Source organism: Sesamum indicum, unplaced genomic scaffold, assembly GCF_000512975.1.
Source record: "Sesamum indicum cultivar Zhongzhi No. 13 unplaced genomic scaffold, S_indicum_v1.0 scaffold00230, whole genome shotgun sequence".
NCBI lineage: Eukaryota > Viridiplantae > Streptophyta > Magnoliopsida > Lamiales > Pedaliaceae > Sesamum > Sesamum indicum.
This window is the reverse complement of record NW_011628124.1, coordinates 79,165-89,282: the sequence shown is the minus strand read 5'-3', so window position 1 is coordinate 89,282 and position 10,118 is coordinate 79,165. Positions and strand designations below refer to the sequence as shown.

The window sequence follows — 10,118 nt, the reverse complement described above, 5'->3', positions numbered from 1 at the left end:
TTATTAAGTATCAGCATTTTTTGAGAAAAACCCCTTCCAGCAATAAGAGGTAAGGTTTCCCTTTCTTCCTTAGGGAAAACTCCATGTTTTGTCGTGCAAATTCCTGATTCTAAATGAATATAAGTTGAAAAATACTCTGTCTGATATTGATCATAAAAGATATGTATATAGAAAAGGGACTCGTCATTCAATCCTTATGGTAACAACAACAAGACTGAATTCCGTTCCGCTACCTTTTCTTCCCCATGGTTTATGATTTTCAAGGAAACTTAACCCCAAAGTCATACTCTCGTTTTCTCGTCCAGCAACACCTGCAACTAAAATTTCATGGCCTGCTATTTCTAACATGCCTTCATATTTTTCCAGCAAAAGGTTGCTGTAAATGGTATAAGTCATCACAAGGGAAAAAAATTTCCTTCTTAGTGATGTCAAATATAACTTGTATTTCTTTCCATCCTTCAGGGCATCTAAATTTTACGTTATCTAGCCTAATCTCTTAAGGAGTTAGAGATTTTAATAACTCTTTCTCCTTTCCTTTGTAGCCTGTAATCCTTTCTTCCGAAAAGGACATCCGACTACTAAACTCAATTCTAGAGATAAGTGTTCTATCTAAAACTGGATGATCTTTTATGATGATATCAACACCACCTATTCTAGGTATCCTAATAAGATCTGGTGTCATTATCTTGGCGAATTCCTTGAAAATTCTAGGACTCTCAATATACTCTTTCCTTTGAAGCAAATCTGAATGATGTGTATTGGAAATGGCATAAGCTATTCCATAAGTTATAGAATATGGTCTGTTACCTTCTTTATCAGATCTTTTCTCTTAAAATCTTGATGAAGGGTTAAAACTCTACTAAAATCTTGGTCTGCTGGGTTGTAGCAATCCTAGGATGAATGTCAAAAATCAATTTTTCTACCTACAGATTACCTATTATTGTTCCGAAACAACCATCTCTTAGATTATTGAACTTCTATTCATTATAGATAAATGTATTTATGAATCAATTCCCTCTTTAAAAGTTGCTTTTATTACTACTTGAATAGTTTCTATGTGGATCAATTTCATAGTAAAAGCTACTTCTTCTCTAAGCTTACTTAATTTTTCAAGAATTTCTTCTTTAGGAATTAGTTGCAGTTCCATCACATTTTCAGTAAGTTCCATTAGTATAGCAAACTCACCTAAACTTACTTTGTAGATTATGTGATTCTTTCTTTGGTTCAGTCCTATCTGGTTTAGGACTTTCCCAATTCCTCCAATCCTAAAACCATCATATGGGCTAAGGTTGGAATCTTGTTTCATGATTCTTGGACACTGTCATCCTGGAGAAGAATCCTGGCATGCTTTTGGAAGTTTGAAGCCTATCTCCCTCGTTGTAATTTTCTGATTTGGTTGAAGATCCATACGAATTAGTCTCTATTTCTTCCTCACAAACACTTTCCTCTGATAGAAGGGTTTCAAATTAATAAATGGTTACCAGATCGCCACAATAGACTGCATCAAAGATGTCATCCGTGCCTTCAAATTTTCGTAATTCACCATAATTCTGCAGGCAGTCAGGAGATATATAGTTTTTAATGCTCAGCAGGTCCAGCAATTGCAGTCTTAGAAACTTTCATTGGCTCGGGTATGGGCCCACATGAAAGTTCTTCTTGTATGGGTTCTTCCGGTGGATCTTGCATCTGTTCGTGTAGATCCTTGGGATGAAGCCCTTGTCGGTCTTGTTTTCTGTCAAGATTTGTATGTTCTGGCTTTTGACTTGGACCACCATGATCTTTGTTGGGAAAAGGTTCTTCTAGAACTCCTGGGGTAGGAGTCACTATTTTGCTTCCTTCTTTTCCTTGGCTCGCTTGCTTCTCCTATAATAGTTGAAAAATCATTGTTACAACAAAGAGGCGTTCGTTTGATTTTACCTCTTAGTGTTTTCATGTTCTTCTGGATGGATGCTTGATAACACCAACCCTTCAATTTGTCTTTAAGGAAAGATATTCTTTGCGCCACTGAATCTAGGTGTCCTTCAGGTGCTTTGTATGACTGGATCAATATTTTTCCTCCATGGACTGCATATCTTTGCAAAGAACATTGGAGCTGCTACTTCTATTGCTACTCCACTCTGGAAGAAATACTTGCAAAGTAAATAGATATATTCATCCATTGCGCAAATACTTCTTTGTTCAAGGCTGAAGAAAGCTTGTGCATATTCTCTAGCCTTTTTTGCTCTACTTCCTCCGAAATATCCATCTCCGATGAAGGGTATCTTGATGAGTCTTCCTAGCCGGTCAACTATCGCACCCTTTGAATTCCGACAAGGATACTTGCTTTTGTATCTTCTGGGGTATTGTCCCATCCGATCTTTACAGATTCGTCCAAGCTCAACTCCACAAGCTTTATAAAGTTTTTCTTGTCGAGCTCTAGGGTAGAGGCTACTACCTTGATGGTTGCAACCCATTCTTCTATCAATTTCTCATTATTTCGAAAATCGATAATATCCAGGTTCAGTATAGCGCCATATGGATGCAAGGGATGAGCATGGTCCTTGCCCATTGTGCATTTTCAAGCACTCTCTTTGGATTTCTTCCTGAATTTTGCTTTAGCCTGTTTCCTACAAATGTTGGAGTGGCATTGGTGTGGAAATCCGCACTCTCTCTCATCGGTTGATCTGGTGGAGGATCATTAGGAGATGTACTTTCCTCCGGCGGTGGTAGTGCTAGAGTGATTTCATTTGTTTGGATATTGACTAATGCACAATCTTGAGTTGGGAAAAGGATTCGCCAATTCTTGTAGATCTGATAGATCTGCTCTTGCTACTTCCATTATTTTATAGATCTGAATGCGATAATCAGATCTTCTCTAGACTTTGACTTTGGAATCTCCGTGGCCTTCCCCTTCTGGTGTAAAAGAGGTATTGTCCAACGGCATCCTTGATTCGCTCTTGTCTAGATTTAGATGTCTCAGGGTTTTCCCTTTAGTTTGTCTTTTGATCTGCAATGTCTGCTTTCAGATCTATAAGATCCTTGTGTAGATCGGGAAGGATCTTAAGGACCTCGTCCACCTTGTAGCTCAAGGACTCTATTTTTATAGGTATATGGATTAATCTATGTCCATATTCTTGAACTATCTTTTGTATCTCCCTTAGATCTTGGGAGATCTTCGATGTGTCCGACTTGAGTTATTTCCAGTCAGTTTCTTTAATCATAATTTTTAGAACTGTAATTATGTAGGAATTTACCCGTTTCTCTTCTATTGTCTAGGATTCTACCATGGACTTTAGTAGAGTGTAGATGCCTCACTGCATTTCCTTGTAGTACTTGTCGGACTTCAAAATTTCTCAGTTATTCTTGTTCTTCTATCGTGAGAAGTTTCGGATCAATCGTCGTGCGACCGTTGTAACACTTGTCAAGAATTTCCATGAGAAATTTCCTTCTTTGTATTTTCAGAATCTGAAAATATTCTCTATTTTTAATGTAACTCGAACTTTGGTTCGGTTCTATTTTCTCTCAAAAGAGTCTACTCCATTACTGGATAAATAATATCAAAATATAATATTATCATATATTTTTTCAGTAAACCTAGGCTCTGATACCATTCTGGTGGAGTATGTACAAAAATATGCATTACAATGCAAAATAATTAAGAATGGACTAAACTGCTCATTTTAAAGTTGTTGAGGGGTAAATTGTCTAAAATTTAAAATTATGGACTCTCCAAACACTCTCTTTTCTCTCACACACACTACCACATCTTCACAAACACACACTACGACTCTCCTACATGGTGATCTTGAAGGCGATGGGGAGGACGCCGGTGAAGCTGATCATCGAGGAGAGGATGATCTCGGTTTCTTGGGTGTGTCTGAAACTGCACTTAACCAAACATTCTGCACACCAGGTATGAACTGGGAGGAGAGGGCAAGATAACTATCAAAGCAAAACATACCTCGAAATTGGTGTTGTACATCCCCTTTGGGAATAAGGGGTGAGTGATCAGATGTGCGAGGTGGGAGGCTGATATATGTAGACTGCAGCCGTCGTTTTATCCACGTGTCATTTACCAGGATTCTATCCAACCACTTCCACAAGCTACAGGCATCAGTACCATAGTTGTGCCAGGTAAACCATTCTCCTTGCTTTGGTAGAGGAAGTAAGCCAGTACTCATTATACAATCATTAAACTCATCACTAGCTAATCAATGTTCCCCAGAGTAGCCACACACCTCACTAGAGTTACGAACAACATTAAAGTCACCACCCACAATCACATCTCCTTAATACACTGCCCTGCAAGTAAGGTGAGTGCCTGCCAAAGATCTCTCCGAGCACCCACATCGTTGGCACCATATATGACCGTGACAGCATAAACAACATGTACATTTCTCGCATGAACATGACAATGTATAAATTGGATACCGATGTCCATAATATTTACATGAAGTAAATTATCATCCCATGTAAGCCAAATTCTTTTCCTAGCACTCGCATAATCAACAAACCACTTCCAACGCATTAGGTTATTGGACCCGCGTCTCTTGGAGATCAATGAAGTGTAGCCTGAACTCCTCTACTAGCTCAACAACAGCGAGTTGGTGGTCTCTCCTGTTCAGGCCTCAAATATTCCAAAAGGCTAAAATCAGCATGGATTGCTAGTGGAGGGGCTGCATCTATTAGGACCCCGGTGATATTATCTACATCAGTCTCAAGCAGAGTGAGCGCATCAAAAGCATTATACAGAACAACTTCTTTAACTTTCTCCTCTCGACTGCTCCGCATAGGGGCTTCCATACACTTAAAGGCCTCCCCCTCAACCACCGGTTCAACTACCGAGACGGCAGGTTGCCGAGCTCGCTGCACATAGATCGAAACTGGGGGTTTTGTAAGCTTGCTCATCGCACAATCCTTCGTTGCATGTCCCAAAATCATGAAAGTGGTGCATTTTGGTGGCAACCAGTCATATTCAATGTCAACCTTCGATGTGGCTTTCCCCCCTTTCTCGGTAGGTGACATAATAACGAGGTGCTTAGGAAATTTAGACGTGACATCGATCATAACACATGCAGAATATAGCGGCTTCCCTATTCCACTTGCCACCATACTCAGTCCCTCATTAGTCCACAGTTCCACTGGCAAATGACGAAATCGACCCACACCAGGACCTATGTGTGTTTCAACTTTCTCAATACCATGCCAGTACCCACTTCTGCAACACAATAGATTATCCTTGGAATAGCCACGGACCCCCCCTCAATGATTTCCTCCATCGCCACGGTCGTCTTAAATCAGAAGAACAAGAAACATTCGTCGTTGCCGTAACATCAATCAACATAGACAATAAAGATTTAACGTAATCTTTAAGGTTGTGAAAATATGGATGTTTACCCAAATAATATCCAACGGCCTTAGAGATCCAACGCCTAGATCCATTTCAAATAGTTTCCAACGTCGGATGAATAATAATTTCTCCATTTTGCCTACGGAGGAACATAGTCCAAGGTTTTACAGGTCGAATTATGAAATGCATCAGTGATTTTATCAATAGAATTAGGAAAGCTTAAACTAGAATGAAGAGGAATATTACCGACAAAAATCCCAATCGACATCGTAGTCGTCACATGAATTGCAGCTAGGGGTGGCGGCATCGCAGCAATGGGCGTTGTAACAACACTACCAGCAGCAACCGAATTCGTTGCTGCTGCAACCAACTCTGTAACAGCATTCAGAACAGCCGGCGATGGGCCAACAACAGCAATAGACCCAGTTCCCGTGGACGACAATGCAACAGAAGTAGAATCCATCCGCAGTGTACCAGACACCGGCGGAACAGAAGCAGCACCTTTCTGTGACGCAGCAGGCAGAACAGGAGATGACGCAGCAGAAGTCGCGTAGGTGATCTCCTTCGGTGCAACAATCGCGAGAACAGGTTCAAGCGAAATTCCAGAACCCAAATCTGGCTGATTGTCGAAGACGGCGGAATTCTGTCGTGCCCGTCGAAAAACTCACACCAGCAGGCTCCCTTCTGTTAGGAAAACACAGAGTGGACGGAGAGGGCCAAACTGCGCTTCCCACTTCTGTCTTACAGTTTCCAACGCCGCCAAGAGAAATAACATCTCCATCATCAACAATCTTGTGCGCTAAATTAAAAATTTCTGCCATATTGAAGGAGGAACGAATCTCATCCTCCAGCCGCGCTGGTAAAGCAGTAGAGACGCCATTATCGTTGATTCCATGGTCAGTACTATTTTCGCCAAGTGTAGTTTCAGACACATCCAAGAAACCGAGACCATCCTCTCCTCGATGATTCGCACACTCTGCAATAGGTTTGCCAGCGTCTTCCCTATCGCCGTCAATTTATGATCAAAACCTATTTTCATCTTAACTAAAAAAGGCGAAAAAAATTCAATAAATGTAAAGCTTCTTTTTTGGTACATCAATTGCGAAATACATTTCTAGAATGCCCAATATCCATTTTACATCTTAAAAGCAAAAATGTCCAATTTTCATAAGATTTTCTTGAATGTTTTTCAAAAGGTCCAATAATGTATATATATTGGACCTTTTGAGGCAATTATAGACCCTGAGAGACTATTCAAATTGATCAATAAAACTCGATCTCAATGCTATTTTGTACAAAACTACACGATTTGAAAAAGAATCATATTTTTTGTGATAAATTTTCCTCCAAAAATGGTTACATCATGTGTCCACTACTTGAGCATAATCATATTTATTACCCTTTTTTTTGTGGTTATCAATTGATTTTGTTAATTCATAAGTATTAGATGTAATAATCGGCATTTTGCAATTTAATAATAATTAATAAATATTCTGAAATAATTCTTATATTAATTTTCATGTTAATTATTAGTTAAAAAAGTTTGTTTGTACGGTTCGAGTTCAAGCTGGAGCATAAAAAATTTGAGATGATCAAGCTCGAGCTCGAATTTTTTACCCAGCTTAATTTGAGCTTGGCTCATTAATACCCTTAATATGCCTATAAGAAAAAGGTATATTTCTTCTAATATAATATAGTCAAGCTCGAAAGGACTATTTGCATTGAAAACTCGTATATACACAAAACAAAGAACTGTATTTTATACTTCCAAAGTGTGTATCTGTAACTATTTGCAGTTTTTTGCCAAACTAATACATTCACAATCCAATGAATTTCCTGCAAAATCTATCTAAAGTATACTCATGAGTTCTGGCTGAAGGAAGTTGTGGCATTCATCTCCCCACCTACAATTGGATCAAACTTGCATCTGTAGAATCTGTATAAACACAAGTTTGTCAACATATGCACAACTTTTTATCTTTTTACCTACATTTGCAAGATTTATAAGTAAGCTTAGTCAAACTCTCTCAAATACATACCTTCCATTCGTGCCGACAATGAGAACTATGTTGTTTTGGTATCCAAATGTCACGATGTGTTGTATATCTTTTGGTACATGAAACGAGCCGTCGGCCACTCAGGAATGAAATACTTCCGCAGAATACCTGCATTGCTTGTAACTACTTCATACTAGAGCAGTACATTGCTTAAAGCTGCCATCATCATTTTATAAGCTTTTGCACTAAAAACTGCATAAAAGAGTATCGAGCATATTCAAAACAAACTACCTTTGTTGTAGGAAAGACTCGGAAGAGACATATTATTTCGTTTTGCGTCCTTTAAGCTGAGAATATCAACGGTTCCTTTATTGCTTGTAACAGCCAGCCACTCAGCATCAAAGCAGAAAAAGAGGCTGTGAATCTCTGTTCTTTCAAATGCAGAACCCCTTCTCATCTACATTGGAACAATGAACATATTTAGAGGCAGGAGAATAACAAGAAATCATCATAAGAAAGAGCTAATCAGACTGCAGAGGTCGAGAGCAGATTGAGATAGTTTAAGTGTCAATGCTTCGAGTGCTAATTACACGGCTCCAACCACAAATATAATATCAAGAAACGACAATTCGTTCCAAGAAATTATGTTAACTCGCAAATCTGTTGTTTCCCGGAATAAGCACAAAAGCGTGGGGAGAACATTAGCCGGCGTGAAGAGGTTGTTTGACTAATCTTATTAAAATATGTTATAAGCTCACACATCATACATCTAATAATTTGTTGTTGTCTATATAAACAACAAAATTTAACATTAAAAAATAATTGCCGCGGCCGTTATTAATTAATATTCATATAAAAGGTAATATTTATGCAGTGTTTACGTTGTATTGCACACATCAAATATAGCATAAACATTAAACGGTAAAGGGAAATGCACCTCCTGAAGCAGCATTCCGGACAATGTGTCGAACAACCTATTCAATGTGCCCTTAGTACTCGCGGCTGCCAGCAGCCTCCCGTTGTTCGACAAAGCAACACACGTAACGTCCAAGTCGCTGGCCTTTATCACCCTAATCCAACTCACCTCGTCGTGCAACACCCTTACTTCCGCCTTATCCCGTCCTAAGCAAACCAGAACCATCCGCCCCGACAGCGAAATTTCCCACAACCCCTTCGGATTGGGCTCCGTTTCTATCTGATGCAGCAAGCGTAGGTCCATAAGATCGTGAACAGATATCTTCTGCATCGTAACCGCAACAATGCGTTCCTGCCTTAGGCGAACGCTCTTCACTCGGAACGGTAAAAGAGCTCTCCAGTGAATTGTCCCACAGAATCATCCCAGATCATGATTTTGTTGCGGCTGAGTCTTGGAGTGGCCCCTTTGCCCACTACGGCGAATTTGTTGGTGCCGAAGATCCTCAGCACGATACCAATGCCACCACCTTGGTGATTCTGGGAGAAAGTCTTGGTGAATGGTTTGTACAAAAGGATCGGTGTTGAATATCATGAAGCCATCGGTGGTGTCGACAGCAAAGCTGTGCTTTCCTGGTTGAAAGAAAGGTGCAGGATGGATGGTGGGGGGGTGGCGTTAGGGTTTCTCGGATTTCAGATAGTGGGGCCGGCAGTGGTTGACGATGACACCATTGCGGAGGAGAAAATGGAAGAGGGGGAGGGATGGAGGCGAGGGGCTGACGGGTCGGAAAGAATTATTTATTTTGTACAGTGCCCGACAGGCGTCGGACACACACTACAAAAAATCATTTTATTTAAACAGATTTTGGAACAATTTTTTTATTAATTTGTAACAACTTTTTTTTATTTGGAACGGCTTTGGTAACGGTTCAGCCTATCGCAGCTCAAATGAGCATTACAAATTATTTGTGATAGTACCAAAGCCGTTACAAATTTTCACGGCTTTTGTAACGACCATAATGGTCAATTATGGCTTTTACAAATATAGCCAAAATTAAAAAAATGAATTTGTAACTACTTTTGTAACGGATTAATTTTTTGTATTTGGAACGGCTTTTATAAACGTTTTTGGTATAGTTGTGCTTGTCCTTTGGATTGACTTTTGTAAAACTTTTTGTAACGGCTTTTGAGACTGATTTGAGAACGGTTGTTGGAATGGATACACTGAATTATTGTAACTGTTTTCGGCACAATGTTTGTAATGACGTGACAAATTTATTTAGTGTATGGGTATTACAAAAGTCGTTACAAATGCAGTAACAAAAATTGTTATTTTTTTTAATAAATTTCAATATTTATTATAATTGATTTTATTTACGAGTCTTGGCATAGTTGGAATGAAGGAAAGCTACACCATTGTTGTGAACAAAGAACACATTCAGCATTTTCCTATCTCACAAGTCAAGGGGGGCGATGACTGGTGTATAATTTGGTTGATGGGTAGAACCTAACATTGAGTAACATGATTCTCTTGTAGTCCTCAGAATCATGTGAAGAGGTGAGGCAAAATATCTTGGGAATCTCATGGAATGAGAATAGCATTGATTGCCTCCCACGGGACTTTTTCCATGTGACTAGTAAAAGCAGGCATGGTAAACTGTTCTTATGGATATCAAGCTCACTAGGAAATGACTTTCCAAAAACTCCACTTGAGAGTGGTGGGCTTTCATATAAATAGTGAGAGAGTTAAAGACTAAAAGACCATGTCTTGAACTTATCAATAATATTACTATCATATGTTGAAATGTGTTTAATTCTATATTGTAGAACATGTCTAAGAACCCCTTAACCCTAATAATGGAGATTAATAGATTCAATGG

General features: G+C 39.2%; 1 protein-coding gene across 3 annotated transcripts; it reads right to left on the bottom strand.

The window, feature by feature from the left end:
* Positions 1-7,023: 7,023 nt before the first annotated feature.
* On the bottom strand, positions 7,024-9,426 carry LOC105179885 (autophagy-related protein 18a). Of its 3 annotated transcripts, none has more exons than XR_849398.2 (4): positions 8,264-9,426; positions 7,618-7,783; positions 7,369-7,542; positions 7,024-7,265 (listed from the first exon to the last, which is right to left on the bottom strand). XR_849398.2 is itself a non-coding variant. In XM_011103538.2 (4 exons), the coding sequence occupies exons 1-3, from the start codon at positions 8,570-8,572 to the stop codon at positions 7,418-7,420; spliced, it is 567 nt and encodes a 188-aa protein (XP_011101840.1). In that variant the 5' UTR covers positions 8,573-9,425; the 3' UTR covers positions 7,024-7,265; positions 7,369-7,417. The 3 variants fall into 3 exon arrangements, 2 of the variants coding, with proteins under 2 accessions (XP_011101840.1, XP_011101841.1); XM_011103538.2 differs by having other exon boundaries at positions 7,369-7,509; positions 8,264-9,425; XM_011103539.2 differs by having other exon boundaries at positions 7,369-7,494; positions 8,264-9,421.
* Between the last annotated feature and the right edge of the window lie 692 nt (positions 9,427-10,118).

Bases quoted from the DNA above. Each gene is read 5' to 3' on its own strand.
- LOC105179885 (XM_011103538.2), bottom strand. From the start codon at position 8,572: ATGCAGAAGATATCTGTTCACGATCTTATGGACCTACGCTTGCTGCAT. The intron at 7,784-8,263 runs GTGCATTTCCCT...GTTCCAATGTAG, and splicing joins CCGGAATGCTGCTTCAGGAG to ATGAGAAGGGGTTCTGCATT. The intron at 7,510-7,617 runs GTAGTTTGTTTT...AGTATGAAGTAG, and splicing joins GAGTCTTTCCTACAACAAAG to TTACAAGCAATGCAGGTATT.